At 39.6% G+C, this 21,322-nt stretch overlaps 1 protein-coding gene across 1 annotated transcript in view; it reads right to left on the bottom strand.

Annotated features, from left to right (window-relative positions):
• Nucleotides 1-232: 232 nt before the first annotated feature.
• Nucleotides 233-21,322, bottom strand: part of MTX1 (metaxin 1) — a 422,578-nt gene continuing 401,488 nt past the window's right edge. Inside the window, exons 7-8 of the mRNA XM_044080203.1 lie at nt 5,488-5,642; nt 233-2,186 (exon numbers count right to left, since the gene is read on the bottom strand). Of these exons, the coding sequence (XP_043936138.1) occupies nt 1,969-2,186; nt 5,488-5,642 (373 nt within the window). The 3' untranslated portion in view covers nt 233-1,968. The remainder of the gene's footprint in view (nt 2,187-5,487; nt 5,643-21,322) is intronic.

Genomic DNA, 21,322 nt, shown 5'->3' with positions numbered 1-21,322 from the left:
ACTGCTGTCATGTGACTGGTTTCAGCAACAAGTGGCAAGTAACCTACAGATGCCCTGTCAAAGGTAACACCTGTGACAGTTATGTTATAGGTATACAACTGAAAAAAGAACACACAGTGTACGTCACTTAAGAGATTTGAGGCTTGTCACTGCCTGTGAATGGCAATGAAGTCATAAATATTTTCAGATGATGGCCAAATAGACTGCTAAACAAAGCAGAGGAGACATCTACTTAAATGCACACTTCTATGAGATAACACAATAAAGAAATGTTACACTTCAACTGCTTATTTCATAATCATGATATATACAACGAGATAAAATCAGCTTTTTGGTAAAATCAGTTTACAGATATAGAAATGATGACAAGCTGCACAAGACTGTATAATTAACACAGATCAATACATGGAAATGACTGTTGACTCAAGCAAATGAGCAATACTTTGCTCCCAAGTTGCTCCCAAAAGAGGCAGTTGGGTTTACTGTGTTAAATAAATAAATAAATAAAAACATGAGAAACTGAGAAAGTCTACTTGTGTGACAAATACTATAGCACGTATTCCTTCACAGTGTGAACTTTGCTTCTAAGCTGTTAACTTCTCACTTGCAATTTGATTCTACCTGACATCAGAAGTGAGACGGGCAACTACAAATACAAGTACCATGCAAGGAATGATACTAACTTACACATTTTCTTGAAGATGAGCTTCCTGGACTAGCTATTTTTCTGATTTTCAATTCCCTTTGCTGATATGTTTCAAATTAATGGGCCACCACTATGGCAAAATGTTTGGTTAAATGCAGCACTTTTAAATCATATTAATTTTAAAAAAGAGAGAGAGAAATTGGGTGTAAGATTCAAATGCAAATTTCTACGTTAAGAATTTTACACCCTAAAACAAGTTACATGTACTACTTGTTGGAATGTTTTTTTTTTGTCCAATGTCTCAAAAGACTGATCCCAGACCAAACTGGCTGATAGAAGAGAAAGGGAAAACGGAACTGATTTCAGAGTACTTGTCATGTGCATTTTCTTTTCTTAATGCTCTTTGCACTTTAAGAGAAAAATCCATTGCTTAACACCAGTGAAATTCTAAACAAAACAAACAGACTTTGTTGTAAAGTACATGGTATCACCAGAAACCCAAGCAGCACAATGAAAAGAAGCTTGGGTATTGGTACCAGAAACTGATTGCATCTAAAACATAATGAAATCTGCACAGTATGCAGTACCAACAGAGCATGAGGTCCATGGTGACAGCGAACACTGCCAGTAACCACTGAAGACTAATACAGTGAGGCCTGTATCAGCAGCAAACAATAACCATGTCTTAGAAAGGTTGCTTTGATGCTGTCCATCATTTAGTAACCCCCCCTACACACACACAGACAGGCATTACATACTTTGGGGGACACTATTGACAAATTGGTATCAGAAGATTCTGTCACGGGAGAGTGTTCAAGGCAGCATGGAACCAGAATGTTGACACAGAGGATAATGCTTTCAGTGCCAGTACACAGGAGCAGGACACACACTTGCAAAGTAACAGTACATAAAGGGGAACTAGGTTAAGAAGGAAAATCTAACAGTTACCAGCATGTATTTTCCAGTACACACACACACACACACACACACACACACACACACACACACACACACACACACACACACACACACACACACACACACTCCTGATTCAAAATAATACTAACTACTGTCATCTTTACATGGTGTTCAGAATTTCAGAGAGATCCTTTCGATCAGGGTAATTCAGATCTACCCTCTTCTAGATGTAAATAAGGCAAGTTAAATAATTCTGGAACTGGCAAATTCTCTCAACGATGCAATGGTACTTTCTGTAAAAACTGCTCAGACCAGTATAAACCAGGTTTTACGGAGAAAAGACATGTCAAATATCCATAGTTCAGCAAGGTCAGAAATAAAAAAACAAATTCAGGTACTATGACTTATTCTTCATCATCGTCATCATGAAGATGACTGGAGTCAGTCAGGTGTTTTGCTGCTGAAACACGCTCGATAGAGACAATTCCACTAAGGAAGGCATATCCAATCATAGCTGCCAGTCCTACAACCACAGACAGTATCTGTTTGCGTCTTTTGAAGGGATCATCATCCAAATCAGTGGAATTTCCAGAAGAAGCCATTTTCTTTGAATTCGGTTCACCTGAGAAAGCGTTGGAGAGAGAGACATGATGAGCAGGCATAAGCTATAATGAACACAACAATTACAAAAACACTTGGTATAACAAGGCATCTTTCATCTATCTACATATATGCATGTACACTCATGACACACCTCTCAACTGTCCAGATTTTTGCCTCATATTTTTTGTCCATTCCTCAAAAAAGTTGAGTTTTTCTGGAAAATCATTGAGGATTAAAGTCACTAAGTAATGACAGAAGTTTGAGTTTCTGACTTCAAAACCCTTCAGAAAACGCATACCAATGCAAAAGCTGTTATCCTTTCAACTTTTTAAGTTTATAAAAGCAATATTTAAAAACTGACCTATTTTTTGACGTCTGCCCCCCATTATATTTCGCTATGTCCAGATTCAGATTTCTTGCGCTATGAGGTTGAGAGGTATTAGCTATGACCAACTTAAAGCAGCATTCCATGACTGAAATTTTCGAGCAGCTGTTTCCTTGGGCTGCCTATGGTGGTGGTGATACTGAACATATCTTCTGTTGACAATTCCTACAGTACAAACATAGGGCCTACTTGAACTTAATGAAGCCAAACTCTCTGAAAGAAACCTTGCTAACCACTATTTACTGAAGTGATGCTTCAGTTCCTATTCATCAACCTAATAGCATACCTTCACTGAAACAATCTTAATCTCAACAGTAGTGACATAACACAGTATTGAAATAGGACAGGGTCATACAGATTCCATCTGTCCTACTATCACAAATCCAACTATACCATGTTAACCCACACAGATATTCAACAAATATTTAAACTCATGCACTGTATTTTCACTGTAATATGGACTGGTGATGCATTTAATTTGGATACTGTTCAGACACATCATTTTATTGTTTTTGCAGAGGAGTACCCCTCCCCGAATATGAACTGCCTGTCCTCAGACTTAAACTTGGTTCTGCACTGTACAGTCAAGCAGCACAAAAATAATTACAGACTGCACTTAATATTATAATTTCAGTGTGTAGAGGCCTGGTGCCTGTAGACTTTACCTGCATGCATGATCTTTCAATGCCCCATTATATTTTTTAGGAACTGTCTGAACCTATTCTTTGCTTACCATGTTAGAGTATGGCTATCATATTTCCATCTTTCAGGATGGGTTACACCAGGGTTGTTAGGGATTGGCATAATGGTTAAGCTGTTTACCTTACAAACGCAAGGTACAGGGTTTGATTCTCACATTTAATCACTATCTGGATATTTTCTAGGCATGTAATAGTCTGCAGAATGGTTGCCTATGAACCACTTTCTAGGGGCACTGTAAACTAACATCGGGTGGCATGGTGCCTGGGCAAGTTTTTTGGGGTAGGCTTGTAAAGGCTCCAGGGCCATTAGCCTAGTACACACCTATGAATACAACAAAAACACAACATGAGGAGTACTAGTATATGTAAATTGTAGCAGTCAACTCATTCTCTCCTAGGTTTCAAAATACAAATTCCACATGACTTATAAAAATTAATCTGCACTGGTAAAGATAACCAAATACATGTAAGTCCTGATCGCCTCAGAATTATTCCATCTGCATCCTCTCAGTATATTGTTTCCCTCATCATTGTGGTACTCTTTAAACAGCAAGTGCTGAAGGAGGAAGGAACACTGTTTAGCACAGAAGCCTGTATCAACAGATAACTGTATTTTGTCTAGAGGTGACAATAAATGCCTTGCTGATAGAATATAAGTACTTCATGTATTAAGACTTTCAGAGCAAAAGCATACCACACACACATATATATTTATATATACTGTGAACAGTAAGGGATCCTAATGCTGCTTCCAGGGGTCACCTTTCCTTATGGTAAGCCATGTAATTGCAGTGCCATAAAGTTGTCTTGTAGTGGCCCCTACCCATCAACCACTCTTATTCTTAATAACTTTCCTTTTTATTTTCATTCTTGAAGTTTGTTAAAGAAACACCTCATAAGTCAAAGGTTTGACTGAAATCTAAGAACAGGATATCTACTTATACGCCCCATCAACAATATCGACAATAGCTACCATAAGAAAAAGCAGCTGGATGCCTTTTACAACCCAACACAGTATGCATGTGGTCTTGAATTAAACTTTCTCTTAGATTTTATAATTTCATTTGCAACCAATTTCTCCATAATTTTGATGTCTCCAGTTAACAGACTGCTCTGAAAGCTTTTAGAACAATCTTTAAATCCTTACCATCCTTAAACAGTGGTATAATAACACCTACGTTTACAACTGGATGGGTGTAGACACTATAAACATAAGATGGTGACCACTGTTGCTAGTTGTCCAGTACTTATCTGTTCATGTCCTGGCACTAGAGTGAGTTAATATTTTCTCAACACATATAGGACCCAACATTTAAGTATATTCCGGTGAGAACAGAAGTGCAGTTAATGTACAACATACAGTCACAGCTTACTGCATACCAACTATAGCTTCTGTTAAGCTATATAGCACTCATTCCCCCACAGCATACCACCTGCTAAGTTCTGCACTTGAGCTATTTAGTACTATCTCCTAGCTCATACAACCTAAGTTCTTTAGTTAAACTATATAGTACTCATACCTGGTGGTATACCACCTGTTATTTTTTTTAATTAAGTAATATAGTGCTAATCTCCCATGCCACCTGGTGAGTTGTACAATTAAGCTATAAAGTACTCATTCCCCTAACATACCACCTCGTAAGTTCTACAGTTAAGCTATAGAGTACTTAGTCTCCCTGGCATACCACCTAGTAAGTATTCATCCCCCATGGCATACCACAGGATGGTTCTGTTGTTAAGCTATACAGTATTTGTCCCCCATGGCATTCCATCTGGCAAGTTCCACAGTTAAGCTATAGAGTACTCATCACGCACTGCATACCACCTGACAATTTCTTTAGTTAAGCTATATGGCACTCATCTCCCACCTGTTAAATTTGGCTGTTAAGTTATACAGTAGTGAACAAGTATATATGTCCGTTGAGGTACCTTTATGTATTTGCATTTCTTTGACAAATGTAAACAACACGTTTGCGTCTTTGTGCTGCATACTGCATGAGCTGCAAGAAGTTTCATATCTACAGTTACAGAATCTACTCAGGAAAGCAGAGTCATGACTGATGCAGACTGCCACAATAAACGGACTTCACACTTACTAAAATTTCATGAAACAATGCAAGTTAGGAAGAAAACCCACACTTGTAGAGCTCTTAGTATTTAGTCTTCAAGTCTAGAAATAAGTGAAACTGAATGTATGTTAAAGCTTTAAAATGGTTGCATAAAGAAGACAATACCTTCATTCCCTGGGAAATAAAGGGACAAGATGGAGGTACAGAAGCTGCAAAGATTATCTAGAGATTTCAGGTGTTGTTGCAGTTTTCCATTTGGTAGCTTTGCCTTCAGTAGCAGGGCAAGGTGACTAAACACATATGCATCCAGAGAGGCAGGCCTACAGAAGAAAAAAATGATCATACAACGAACAGCCAGGAACAGATATTTATGGCTTTTCTTGTGAGTTACAATGCATTTTGAAATTTGGCATTTAATACTAAAAGCAAATTGATAAAAAACTCTGCTAATATTGACCATCTTCAAAACACTGCAGCTTCAGTCATGAAAAAAAGTATTTGTTAGCCAGCGCAATTACCATATGATTTTACATGATCCACTAACACTCCAAATGCCTCGTGTCAATGACTGACACAAAATGCTGTCCTATAAGAAATGTAAGAAAATAGTGAATCTTCTGTTTGTTTTCTATTGATATTTGTGAACTGGGAAGAAAGCCTTTAAGTGACTAGGTGCTAGTTTTCAACAAGTAAGGATATAGCATAAAAATACAAATGACAGCAAAGAAAATGCTAATCTACAAATACTGTACATTATTTGCAGCACAACTAATGGGCATAACTGCATTCAAAGCAAGGGGCTAAGTAAAAGATACAGGAAAATTACAATTCGTGGACAGAAAAAAGGTAAAGAGTTGAATAGAATACACTAAGCAAACAAGGAAAGGTAAAGATTTTGCATAAACAAAAGTCTGAAGCAAATTATACAAATTAGAAAATGAAAAATACATTAGAGAGAAGTATGGGCTTCTACCCAGTCAGACTTCCCCAGTAATCAAATGTCAATAAATTAATAAATGACAGCAGGGTAAGTGTGTGGGCCAGTTAAGTGCAGACTATAGAGGGGTTATAACTTATTTTGCTCTCGAGGCGATGCCTTTACTAATCAAACATTGAAAGACTTCCTTACTACTGTAGACACATGTTGGTTGACGTTAAGGTTGCAGTCAACTTGTGATCTCATGTCCCATACAGCTTTCTGGGTACTTAGGGTATTTTTAATTTGATAGTGTGAAGGGACATTGTGCCGAAGGGAATGATGATGCATTTCTTTGCATTCAGTTTGAGACCGTGACTAATACACCAGTCATTGGTCTGCGTGAGACCCTCCTGGAGTATACTGACGTAATTTGGGGATTCAATGATTACACCTAGTTTGCAGTCGTCTACAAATTTAGTCGGCCACAACCCCTTAAATTTTTACCTGAAGTTCTGAGAAGTATATACCAAACAGTAGGGGGCCTAGCACTGACCCACGGGGTACCCTGCTGGTAACGGGTATGCTGGTTGATGTGGAGTCACCCACTTCGATAGTATGTGTCCGGTTTGCGGAGCCAGTTGGCAACCCATCTTACAAAGGGGTTTACATTCAGTTTGCCAAGTTTATTGGTAATGCCTGAATGTGGGATTGTGCCTAAAGGCTTTGCCAAGTTGAGGTATGCTGTGTGCACAGATTTGCCCTCGTCAATGGCCCGGGGTCACATTTTCAAAGAAATCCACCAGGTTTAAGAGACAAGATCTGCCCTTGATGAAACTGAATTGGGTAGGATCCAGGGTTTGCAGGTCACCTATGTCTGAGGTCCATAATGATACGTTCCATGGCCTTACAGATGAGGCTGATCAGGCTTATTGGTTTGTAATTCCCCGGGTCTATTGCTAGGCCACCATTTTGGAGGGGAATAATTGCGGCTGTTCTCCATTCTGCAGGAACAAAGCCCGTAGTTAGGCTATGATTGAAAAAGGTACTTAATGGTGATGATAGTTGATGTTTTAGCCTGTTTAGAAGACAGCCTGGGATATCGTCTGGTCCCATACAAGCTGTGTTTTTTGCCTTGGACAAGGCTTTGAAGACTTGCTCTTCAGATATGTGGGGGTGGGGGATTTGGAGGAAGTTTTGTCATAAGTTAGGAGGGGATAAGGGAGTAAAATTTTCTCCAAACCTATCTGACAGCAGGTCTGCTACCTTTGTGGGGTCATTGTATGAGATACTGTTGGTCACTAGTTCTGCACACACTTGGGTCCTACCTTTTAGGCTACGTACATACTGTAAAAGGCCTTATGGTTACCCTTGGCTATACTTGCTAAGTTCCTCTCAAAGGAGCCCTTAGAGGATTTGACAAGTTCTATTTGTCTGTTGAGGTTGAGGAGTGTGCTTTTCCACTGTTAGGGCCTTGCATTTGTTTTCTTCGACAGCAACTTTCTACATTTATTGTAAAGTGTTGATGCTGGATGTCCACCATGGCAGCTTGTTGTTACTTTGAGCTCTGGCTTTGATTCTTTCTGGTACAATCTAGTTTATACACTTATACAAGTGACTGTACAGAGCTTTAGTGTAAGATTCGGCATAGTTACCACTTCCTGCTTGAGGTGGGGCTTGAAATGCATTTATACCAGTTTTTTAGTCCAATTTCACCTTTTGTGAGTTCTGGTGTTAGTACCTGATTTGTGGTCAGTTTTAGCTAATGAGGGTCCAACAGTTGCGGCAGTGCATTTGTTTGACATATTGGTGAGGACCAGATCTAGAATGTTTGCTCCTCTTGTCGGGGAATGAACAATTTGTTCCAGGGCATTTGAATTAACAAAGTCAAGGAACTTTTGCACTAGCGAGTTAGGGCTAGCATAGGTTTTCCAGCTGATGGTGGGATAACTGAAATCCCCTATAACCAGTGTGTTCGGTAAAATTTGGATTGTCTCCAGTTTGCTCAAGTAGGCTTTGTTGGCGTTGTGACCCATCGAGTGGGATCTATAACTAGCTATGACTTGAATGGGGGGTCTTGCCCACCTTAACCTAGACTTGGAGTAACTCCATGGAGTTGTCCAGTCTAACTAGACAGGAGGTGAATTTCTCTCTAATATAGATTGAAACACCACCTCCTTTGGTTTTCACACATTCATTTTGTGGTCTAAAGATGTGGAAGGTATTGTAGCCTTGCAAGGCCTGGGTACTCTCTGAGGCCGTAATAATGAGTCTGCCATAAAACTGAGAATTGCCTAATGACTTAGCTTGACATTGTATGCAATTCCTAATCTATGCTTCAGAGAGCTGCAACTACGCTACTAAGGAACTAGTAAAATGAGAAGTGCAAATGGCAGTTCAAAGGAATATGTTTGAAATGAGAAACATTCCATCTTCATCTGTGAATCAGAGGAATTCCTAATGATCTGGATGAATATGGATCTGAATATGTATCATGCATACATATGGTAAAAAGCCAATTACCTTGGCTCACAAGGGGCAGAAATAATACCTATGTTGATTTGTTTTTTTTTTTAACACAAACTGGTTTTAGTCTAAGTCATCCTTAAACATGTTGACAGCAGAAAGAAACAGGAATAATATTCCACACTGTTATCCCGTAAACTTTCTTTACGACTCTCGACTGGAGAAGGAGAAAAGCTTCTGCTTCAGATGTGCCTGCTGTTCTCAGAAATGTGGAAGGGCAGCTTGAATGCAAGCAGATAAATTCATGGTATCTGCTTGTCCCTGAAAGTTGAAGTAATAGATGTTTGATGTACTCCTCATAGCAGTGGATGTCTAAACAGTCAAACTCCATGGGACTGCCCACTCCAAAGCAGGCCCCTGGCTCCAATTTTTAATAAGCAGCAAAGAGATGCGGATCAGGGTGCTGGAACAGGCTGCTTAGAGACTGTATGGAGGAATTATTCACTCCAGTATGAATAATTCCAGGATCAGAAGCCAGTATGGATAATTCCAGGTTCAGAAGCCAGGCTCTACGCAGTGCTCTCATACATATCCACAAAATGACACACACAGCATATGGGCTCTACAAGAAAGGCCCAGTTAACAGAAGGTTATAATCAGTCCCCCTCCATTCCCAAGCTTCAAAATGTAGATAAAGAAGTTGACTTTCTCTCTCTGAGGATAACCACCATACTGCAGTAGAGTTGATGTCAGGATCCAGTGCTTTATCTAGCCAGGCATTTCCTCTGTGGTGTCAACCTGCACACAGAACAGTAATTCAGCAGCTACCGTCTGTTTTCATCACTGCAACCTTTACAGGCAATAGGCTAATCCATTACTCTGCCTCACTGTTTCAAGCACAGACTAAACACAGCTATAACACACACTCTCCCATCACTCTCTGCTTTTTATATCATTGGGATCTCTTTTTGGCAGAAGGTTAAGAACATTCAGGACAAGCACAACATAATGGTTGTGCTTGGAGCTACCTGTACTGAGCCAGATCATCTATCAAACCTACCGGCAGACAACTTCAGCTCTAACTTTACCAGTCTCTCCCCTCTACCTCCCTCACTAAATACCATCAAATACAACTCCCCCTACTACCACTATGGAAGAGGCCCTCAAGGCCAAGAGCACTGCATAAATGGACTCAGACAATATCTCAGGATGCCTTCTATATAACATAAAACATGACCTAACAAGTCCTCTAGAATTGTTATTTAACTGTAGCCTTCAAACAGGTTTCGTGCCTCATGAATGAAGAGCAGCAACAGTCATCCTTTTGCACAAAGATGGGCCATCTACAGACCCTGGAAATTACAGATCCACAAGTCTCACTAGTCTCATACATAAAGCCATGGAAAGAATTATCATGAAATGATCAATAATGACATAAGAAACCTCCAAACACTGGACCCAACACAATTTGGTTTCATCAAGGGCAGGTCATGCCTATTCAACCTGATGGAATTGTGGACAGCTAGATGGCTCACAGACAGGACTCAGGAAGTTGGAATTGGGGAGTCTAGCTCTACAAAGAGGCCAGTCATAAATGGAGATCCTCAGGGATCAGTCCTGGAACAACTCCTTTTTGGCATTTAATTCTCTGGAGTGAAGGAAAATGTCAAGGGTTTCTGACTGACTAAATCTGCAGATGACTGCAAATTAGGAGCAGTAATAGAATCCCCACTGACACAAATGTTCTCCAGGAAAGGCTGACAAACACAAATAACTTGTGTCAAAGTCATGGACTAAAACTGAATGCAAAGAAATACATAATAGTATCTTTTGGAATGTCATCTGCCCCTGGTAAATATCATATTGAGAACACACCCCTAAGAGCTGAACCAGTAGTCAGGGACTTGGGAACATAGAGAGACAGTAATCTAGCTTTTGACCATATCCTATCTATGGTAGTAAGGAAATCATTTTATGCTGTGCAACTTATAAATAAAGGTATGGCATTTTGGTCCAAGGAGATCACTGTTCCACTGTATTCAGCATTAATCAGACCTATCATTGAGTACAGTGCTCCCTGTGGTATGTACCTAACCAGGCACATCCAACAATTGTAATGCCCACAGAGGTTCCTCACTAAAAGAATACAAGATGTAAGTAACATGTCCTATTTTGACCACTTCAAGGCCCTGTCCCTGTATTCAGTCTCCTAGAGGCTGTTGAGGGGAAATCTATGCCTGGCACAGAAGGCATTGCCAGTCTCCACCTTGATGGACCTCCTGCATATCCAGAAAACAAACAGCACCAGAATAACATGTTCTAAAGACTTAAACCTTGCCTGTGATATAAACAGAACCTGCTGGAGAGACAGGTATGTATCCCAGAGACTACCGGTTCTCTGGAACAGGCTCCCCCATTCATGTGAAGCAGAGTGCCTCCCTAACCCAATTCACGTACAACTTGAACAACTGGATGGGGAACAGGAAATTCATTGGTAGTTTGGCATCTGTCTCTAATGGACACAGGCAGCCTGTAGATGGTTTATTTCCCAATCCCTGTCCCTTCTTGCAAGTGTTTCATCTCCAAAGTTCCTGCTTACACTTATCAAGGGTACCAGAACTTGCCTGAGTTTTGGGACTCATGGCTAGGCTTAATAAAGCCCTTGTGGCTGTTAGCTGAGTATACACCTATGAACCTATAACACTAGGAGTAACAAAGGATAATTAGGATTGGAAGGATGCTAGGAAGGATGGAGAAAAAGAAGACAGGGAAGGGTACTATCAGGGATGGAGGTAGCGAGTCCACTGTCAAAGTAGGGATAACATACTGTCAAGGTAGAGATAATTCAGTCTTCTACTGCTATGTGGACTATCTCACAAAACTGTGTTCTCTAATGTCACTGTTCCTGCATTCCCAGTATTTGGCTAGGACAAATAAAAACTATGTATCCAGAAGCTGGGGAAGACTCTAGCCATCATCTTTTGGATATTTATTACTGCAAGGCCACCTCTGTCATGAGAAACACCATACACAATTTGTAGTGTTTTGTAAAGCTGGGGACTGCAGACCAACTGGATTTACCCATAGTCTTATAGCAAAATCTTATCCAAACAGTTACAAAGATGGAAATGGTCTGCTTACTCACTGAGGATCCACACATGCTTACTGCAAAGTGCAGAAGTGTGAATTATTGTAGTGCTTAGTCCTACTACTATATAAAACCAACTGCCTGCTAGGATCCAACTTTTGGAAGAAGACAGAAGTAATTCCTAACATGAGCTTAGGAAAAGAAGGGGGTTAATGGGCATGTGGCTCACAGGGATAGATCCCAAACTACAACCAGTCAACCTCACTTAAGTTAGATTTGCAGTAGGTGAGGGGAGGTGATTGGGAAACTAGCAGTAATTTTTGGTTCATTTATTCTGAGAGAAGGGAAAGTTTGTATGGCTCAGGGCCTAAGTGTTTCCTGCATGATTCTCAAGTGAAGACCAGAGGATCTATAGGGGAATGTTTGCTACCAGTGTGTACAGCCTCTTGCATTACTAAGTGATGTCCTCACATTGCACCAGTGCATGGCATATGTGCTCGAGAACTGCTGCAAGATGCACGAGGGGAGGTTAGCTGCATAACAAAACAGTGATCCTCTAAATCCCCACCAACAGTGGTTACAACCAGATGGGGTACTGGAAAGACTGTGTTAATAGAGATACCAGACAGCTGGAAGGTTGAATAAAGAAGGTTGGATAAATAAGTTCCAAAAAATAATCAGATAAATTAATAAATAAGAGGTCAGTAAAAAAAAGTCACTCCAACTTTATGAAAAAACAGTTTAAGGCACTGAACAGACTTCAACTGTTAAAGCCATTGTATTTGGTGATTGTTACAAGAACAACTATCTTTCAAAATAAATTTTTATTAGAAATGAATATAATGGCCTAAAAGGAAAACAATAAGGTCCCATTAACAAGTACATATACACTGTTTTTCTGTACAACTTGATCTACAAAATGATTCTTATTGATTGGTCCTACAGTTGAGATTATACTTTTTACTCAATCACTATCCAACTATCCAACAAATGTTTGCTGCGGTGGTGGTGCTGCGGTAGCATTATCGCCTCACAGTTAGACGTTGCCTGTTCGATTCTCAGTTAGTGTGTCTTATGTGTAGCGACATGCACGAATGGGCGTTCCTTCGTTGAAGGTTGTGCGTTAGGCCCGGCAAGCCAGTACGTAAAACTCTACTGCCAATCATTAGCGGACCGGAGTTCCGCTGTGGCGACTCCTAACCGGGAAAAACCAAAAGACACAAACAAACTATCCAACAAATGCTTCTTGAAAATCCTTTGGCAGTGTGCATACATCATGGCGTCATGCTAAAACTACATGACTAACCCAATAGTCTGCCAGTTCACTTCCACTGACCAGCAAGCACCCATCTAGCAAAGCAAGAAATAAAGATGCGATACCTACACTGAAACATTCCCAACTAAAAGGGAGGCTAGTTGAAGGGACTGCAAATTCAAAGGGAGACGGTACAGAGATGTTTACAGCCTCTCAAAGATGGTCCCTCTCATACATCAATTTGTAGCATTAAAGCTGTATCTATTAATTCAACATCATGGACATCACTGACAGGTTCAACAATAGAGATGAAAACCAACATGTAACCTCCAGAAAGGAAGGGGCTGAAGCACAGCTCAAGACCAAGAAGCCAAAGGTCCCCGGTTGAGAAAGCAATGCTTGCTAAAGGTGTGCACAGAAGGCCATGTGACAGAGTGGATGTCTGCAAAAACAGACCCTCTTAGCTGATTTACACCTAACACTTGTGCTAATGAGGTATTAAACATTTATGTGCTGGCAAGCTAGACAGTGACCACCTGGTACACTGAACAAAAAAAAACACACTTATGCAGCAAAATGGTTTGACATGCACTACAGCAATGTTTTGCTTTGCTTGTTCACTTAAAAAGCATCTTTTTCAATAAAACTGTACTATTAAACACCAGAAATTCAGTATTGTGATTATTACACTGTAGTAAAGCATGGAGTATAGTCTGTCTCTGAAAAAGTCCAAGTGTACTACAGAGAGTGCTGGTCACACAAGTAGTGCTGCTGTTACACAGCCACACTTAACACCACTAGCACTTATGGCAATGAGTTAAAGCAAGCAATAGAGGCAGTCACTACTGTTGTGGATTAGCCGTTGACTGTTGAATTCTCCTGCAGGTAGCTAAGCAGTTATTGCAAAATATACTGCTGGCAATCAACATGGAAAGGGTTCTTCTGGTAAATGAATGCCAGTCTCTTCTAGAAAAAGAGAAAACAGACATTCAGGTTTCTAAACACATGTACCCACTTCAGGTAAAACTTAAGCTAATGGTGCTAGGGGCTTGCACAAGTGTATAAATACTAAGCACATGCAAGCCTTGCTTCCATTCTGTAGTTAGTTGTTAAGATGCAAGCATGTATGTCTGTGTAGTCTGTTAATCAGTTTGTTTATATTTTGTAATACTGCTATCCATCTTGATGTGTTTTTATGTAATAAAGCACAAAAGAACTACCCCGCCTGTAGGTCATCTATACTAGAGAGGGACGAGTGATATGGTGTCAGAAGTGGAATGTTTAAAAAGGACATGTACCAGAACAGGATCCAGATTCCTCAGCTTCGAGACGAGAAGCACTCATTTAGGACTGGAGGAATATAGAGGAGTGAATCATCCCTACTGCATGTATAACTTGCAAAACAGGTCAGAAGCGAATTTCAGGAATTAAAGCTTGCTTAAACTATTTCTTATTCGCAAAATATGAAATGTGGCATTCAGAATGCTCTACATAAATTTATATGTAACAGAAATATTCGAAATTATGATATATTAGAAATATTTGAAATAGCTACAGAAAATGTTTGAAATAAAGTCTGAATCTTATAAAATGAGTAAAATAAGGGAAACTGCATTTTTTTTTTGCCAAGCACTACTTTTTCACATTATCAAAGCCATTCAAGTTGTCAAATTTTAAAAGAGGTATTGTTTTTGTTTTATTATTTTTTCTTTAATAATGGGGTAATTAAGCAATCTTTCAATTAACTTATTACCAAAATGTATTTAAGGTAATTGGTTACAACAAATGATGGATTCTGATGAAGTCTGGATGTTATAGATGAAAGCGCGCTCAATCCCATTTCAGTGTTTCATTGTGTTAGTTTAGTACGTTGAATAAACGTTCTTTTACTTTTTGAACTTTGGATTTCCTGTTGTTCGTGGACCTGTGTTACAACATTTTTTACCATTTGGTTTCGACTTGCTTTGGAGGGCAGCCCTTTATTGTATAGCCAGCGGAGGTTTTTTTGTTAACAGTACAGTTATTTCACAAAATACAGCCATTTCAAAGCATAGTTCGCAAAGTAAAGTATTTCAAAGAGTTTATTATGCATTTGAATGTTATTACAGGCACATATAGCAACTTGCTCATATATAATTACAAGGACCATATTTTTCAGTGTGTTTGGACATAATTTGTTGGCATGGCTGAAGGATTTTGTAGATCAGCTCCACTTATGTTTGACAGTAATATTGCAGAGAACTGCAGTGTGTCTGAGAGAGTACAATATTTTTATACAAGCTGCATTTTCTGATAAAGATGACTGTACAAAGGCATTTTCTTCTGCTTAATTTAGCTGGTTCAGAAGCCACTGAAAGGGAGAGTTCATTTGTGTATGCACATACTATCTTTGCAGAAGAGGGGGAAAACCATCATATAGTTACACTGGCTGAGTCAAGGGAGGACCCCAAGTTCTTAAAACATAAATGTAGAGAAATGTGCAACCCCTAAACGAATGTTACAATGAAAAGGCACTTATTTTGCAGAAGAGATCAAAAGCCTGGTGAAACTTCTGCAGCATATATAAATGACTTGAGAAACAAAGCTAAAACGTGCAGATTTGGTGATTTAAGGGATGAGTTGATAAAAGACGGACTTGTGTGGTATTCAAGATGATGCTGTGAGAAAGATTTTGCTTTGTGACAGTGATTTAACTTTGAATAAGGCCATTGAGATTTGCCAGATATTATGAGCTTCGAGAAAAGGACACAAATATGCTTACAAATGAGAAATGCACGCTTCCAGTAACTTCTAAAGCTCATGTTGACAGTATGCAGCACATGGTTAAAAGAAACAGGCGCAAGCACATAGTGACTGTTGCAGGTCCTGTGACACTCACAGGGAAACCCCATAGCTTTCTAGCAAATTCTAGAGCATGCATAATCTCAGTGAAATGTAAGAGAGAGTCAGCAACTCAAAGGGGTCTATATCAGCATCTCGAATGCTGACAATATCGAATTTGATATTGTCGCATCGAGAATGCCGAAAGGGCAGAACATTGAATGGGTAAACGGAAATCTCCGTAAGGGGAGATTTCCATTTATCGCAATGTAGTGCGGTCTCAGAGTTGGTATATTTAAGTAGCGGGGGGTGCAGGAGGGCTTGCCCCCTGCCTACACCCTTTACTATTTTTTTGGGGGGGGGGTTATATTTTTATCAGCATTCGAAAATATCATAGGTCAATCATTTCAGTTCGACATTTACTGATTCGACGTATTACATTTTCGAAATGCTGATATAGACCCACTCAAAGAATGGGTGCCACTCAGTTTTATAGCCAACTGTCATAACTGTGGTGGAAATCATGAGACTAAAAAGGAAAAATGCTTAGCTTTTGGTCAACAATGCCACAAATGTAAAAAGTGGAATCATTTCAAAAGGCTTTGTAAATCAAAAGGAACACATTCTTTATTAAATGGGAACATTCAAAGAAAAAAAAGTTGATCAATTAGAAAGTCGTGACCCTACTTTTTATGTTGATAATGTGTCAGTGCTTCATGAAATAGTCAATTCAGTATATTTATGGGCAAAGAATGAAGTATTTTGTACTGCTCAGATTAATGGGTCTTTCATAGAACTCAAAGCTGACAAGGGTTCAAAGTGCAATGTTATGTCTGCAGAAACATTTATTAGAGTATGTGCTGGTGAGAAGCTTGATTTGGCAAAGTGTGCGAAGCTTGTTGATTATGATGGTGAAGAGATTCATACCGAAGGCTCAGTAGTACTTTCATGTTACTCTTCTGGGAGAAGCTATGACTTGTTATTTTATGTGGTCAAAAGGCACATACAATCATTATTAGGCCTCAGAGACAGTTTCAACATGGGACTGCTTTCATTTAATAAGGACGTCCATCATGTTAGCTTGAATGACCACTACTCTAATTTATCCCAGTATATTCTTGCTACCTATGCTGATCTTTTCCAAGATAAACTAGTCAAGCTTCGAGTTGTGTACTCCATGAAATTAGACCCAGATGTCAGTCCAGTTATCAGGCCAGCCTGGAAAGTTCCAGTAGCTATGCAGAACAGAGTCAACAGAGTCAAAACCGAGCTAGATAAAATGGTGCAGCAAGGTATTATTTGTCAGGTTGATGAACCTACTGAATGGGTACCTTCCACGGTGGTGGCTCATAAGAAAAGCTCAGAAGATATCAGAATATGTACTGATCCATGAGATTTGAACAAAGCACTGAAAAGGCCTCATCATCCAATGCATACAGTTAAAGAAGTTGCAGCTCTGATGCCAAATGCCCCTGTTTTTTTCTGTCTTGGATGCAGAGAGTTTATTTTGGCAAATTTTGCTTGACAAGAAATCCTCATTGCTTACTATGTTTAACACTCCTTTTGGCAGGTACAGATTTTTGAGAATGCCATTTGGGATAAATTCTGCCACTGAAGTCTTTCAGCGTGCAATGGAGCAATTTTTTTCTGGGTACCCCTGTGCTATTATAGTAGATGATATTCTAGTAGGAGGTAATGGTGAAGCTGAGCATGACAGAAACCTGAGGGAAGTTCTGAAAAGAGCATGTCAAGTGAATCATAAGCTGAATCCTCAGAAGTGCAAGTTCAGGCTAAGAGAAATCACTTATGTTGGTCATTTGTTTACCAGTTCAGGCTTAGGATCAGACCCTTTTAAGTAAACAGCTATTTTCGAGATGCCAGCTCTAGACAATGTTCAAGGCTTTCAACTCTTTCTTGGCATGGTTAACTATCTAGGCAAGTTCAGTCCAGACTTAAGCTAACTTGCAGCACCGCTTAGAAAGCTGCGGATAGAGAACGAGCTTCTGGAAAATTCCGTTTGCATGTTCGAAGTTCCATGATTACATTTATCATAGACCTATCCAGATCGAAACAGGCCACCGACCTCTAGTCACTATTTTGAGAAAGCCTATGCATATATCTCTAGCCAGTTTGCAATACTTGACGTTGAGACTACAGAAGTATAATTTCAATCTTGTCTACACAAAAGGCAAACTTCTTTATCTTGCTGATACTTTATCCAGATCACCCAGCTATATCACTGAACAGCATGAGAATGAGAACCTTGATTTTGAACTCATGAAAGTGAGAAATTTTACTTCCGCACGTCTTGATGAGCTTAGAAATCACACATCCTCAGATTCTGTTTTTACATGCTCAACCACTTTATCAATCAAGGATGGCCATCAAAGCAATCTAGTTTACCACAAGAAGTGCAACCTTATTTTCCTTACAGAGATGAGATTTTGTCTGACAATGGTATTGTCATGAAAGGTCCAAAAAGTAATTGTGCCAAAATCCTTGCAACAACAATATATTACTATCTTGCAATATGGCACAAACTGACTCTACCAAAAGAATGGCGAGGACGACTAGATTTTGGCCTTTGATGTCACAAGACATTGAGAAAGTACTTTCATCTTGCTCTGTATTTAACAGTACAAAGCCACATCAACAGAAAGAACCAATTCAGCTAAACAGGATTCCTGGAATACCGTGGTCAAGTCCACACAAAGTTATTTCTGAAAATGGCATACAGTTTACTAGCCAGCAATTCAAAATATTTGCCAAAGAGTGGGACTTTATCCATGTTTTGAGTAGTTCTGAGTACCTGCAGTCAAATGGTTTGGTAGAACATGCAGTTCAAAGTGCAAAACAGTTACTAGAGAAGTTGAAACGAAAGTGTTTTCTTGAATCTCAGAAATATTCCTCATGATAAACTTCTTGGTTCACCTGCCCAGAGACTTCTGTCGAGACAAACCAGGACCACATTACCAGTCAGCAGTAGTTTACTGGTTCCAAGTGCCAAGAATAACAGATCAGTGAAAGCCTATCTGTTAAAGAAATGCCTGTCCCAGAAGTCTTATTATGATAAATCAAGGAAACCGGTCAAATCCATTACATGAAGGAGAGACAATGAGAATGCAAATGTGCAAAGATTATGATCGGATTGGAGTCGTGAAAAGTATTTGTCCACAGCCGAGATTGTACATTGTGGAATCACAAAGAGTAGAGTTTAGGCGGAATTGGAAAATTTGATGCTGGTGTCCAAGCCTGTACCACAGCACCTAGGCTGTGAGAAAGACTATTTCAGAGTGAGTTGTTCAGCATTCCAGTTTCAGAGGATGTTCCAGTAGATATCCCTATTCTGGAGATGAATCCCGAAGTTCCTGATACAAGCTGTTCACTGAAGACTGTCCCTGTTGCTAAACCCAATTCTGATTACTAATATTACTAGATCAGGTCACATTTCCAGACCGTGTTACAGATACACGGCAACCTGGACATGAACATTGTACTTGTTTCTAACGTCTATATTACTGCACGTCTTATTCCAATGTCATTTAATTGAGGGCAACATATTTAAGGACGAGGATGTAGATCAATATGTATGTATGCCTTAAGAAGCTTTCTAGGGGCTTCCACAAGTGTATAAATACTGAGAATGTACAAGCCTGACTGCCATTTTGTAGTTAGCTGTTGAGATGTGAGTATGTATTTCTGTGTAGTCTGTCTATTAATCGGGTCTATATTATATCCTCGAATGCTTAAAAAAACGAACGCTGATTGATCGAACTTATTTTCGCGAAACTGCAAAATATCGAAGCAGCAGAAACTCAATTTTTTTCCTAGGGAAAGAATTCGGTTGTCCGTTTCTGTTGCTTCGGTATTTTCAGTGTTATGGTGGAAAGTTACTGGTCAGATTCAGGTAAGTGTGCGATTGTGTGGATGTGAGTGTTAGTGTGATTTAGGTGAGTTAGGGTTAGGGCTCGGGTTAGGTGTGTGTGCGATTGAGTGGACATGAGGGTTAGGGCGGATTTAAGTGAGTTAGGGTTAGGGAGCGGGTGAGGTGAGTGTGCGATAGTGACGGACCTTAGGGTTAGGGTTTGGGTTAAGGTAAGTGGGTAGTTAGTGGTGTGTGCATAGTTTAGTGTAGGGTTAGGTATCAGATTTTTAGGTGCATGTGTGTGGATTTTTGTTTGTTTGGTGTGCTTGTGTTGTGTGTATGTGTTTTGGATCAGCGATTTTTTTCCCTGGGAAAAAATCGCTGATCTGACAGTTTGAGATTGTAAGCTTTCGCTTAAATTAGGTCGATCAATCAGCGTTCGCTTTTTTAAGCGTTCGATGATATAATATAGACCCTATTAATCAGTTTGTTTATATTTTGTAATGCTGCTATCCATCTTGATGAGTTTCTATGTCATAAAGCATATAAATTAACTACTTTGCCTGTTTGTCATCTTTACTAGAGAGGGATAAGTGACAGGGGGCTTCCCCCAAAACCCCCTAACATGAGGGGGTTGCACCCATCTCCGAGATCACTATTGTTCAGACTAAGGAGTATCCAAGTATTGACATTCATTTCATCTCTAATGTACAAGTATAAGGTTTTTGTTCCAAATGATCAAGGTTGAAATGTCCCAGTGCTTTTTCTTTTCCATTACATGCAGTAACCTTGAAGTTGATAAGAAATAGGGTGAAGGAATGAACACGGGGGCAAGCCAGCAAAAAAAAAAATTCATCTGTTATTTGCATCTAAGTGACGTAATCTCAAAAGAGTTGGCAGCTTTTCATGGACTTACTTGATTTGTTTGCTTTTAATGTTTTTTATCTATTTTTGGAGAACTTGCTATTATATTCTTTACTGCATAGTGCTATCAATGCTATAGGTGTTTTTGTTTCCTTCTTTTTTTCACATTAAACTGTTACTCCATTAATTTAATTATCATCAATCCCCTTGGCGGTGCCCCTCCACTGTAATTTACAGATTCTACTAAGCCAAAAGACAAGCTCTAGGTACAGAGATGACCTTTAGAATGCTTGACACCTGACTGGGTTATTCAGTAGGATGCCCCTGGGAGCCAAAATGTAAAGCTTCAAACACAGACAGCTAACAAGTAGGGTTTTGCTGGTGTCAGCCCACTGCAGTGAACCCCTGTGGGTGGAAGCCAGGAGCATGTCTCTCCCTAGGGCCCTTGCTGTGAATCAAGGAGCAGGAATGATGTGGGTTTGAGACTTTACTAGGAAAGGCTGAACTCTGCATTCAAGATGTCTGAAAGACTATTTTGTAACTTACTCTCAGCATTTTTTGGTGCTAGTACGAGTGGGGCTACACAGTAGGCTCTTCTGTCGATCCCCAGGTAAGAGTCCTTCAACTAATGCCATCCATCTAGTCACAAGGTAGAACAGACATTTTGTTTTTTCCCCTTCGTATATGTGATTGACAGATACAGCAGTGCCTGACACCATGCTCTTC

This window comes from Protopterus annectens, chromosome 8.part0 (assembly GCF_019279795.1).
Source record: "Protopterus annectens isolate FY-2018-M chromosome 8.part0, PAN1.0, whole genome shotgun sequence".
Taxonomy (NCBI): Eukaryota; Metazoa; Chordata; order Ceratodontiformes; family Protopteridae; genus Protopterus; species Protopterus annectens.
The sequence above is the reverse complement of the archived record's forward strand: the minus strand, read 5'-3'. Positions and strand labels throughout refer to the sequence as shown.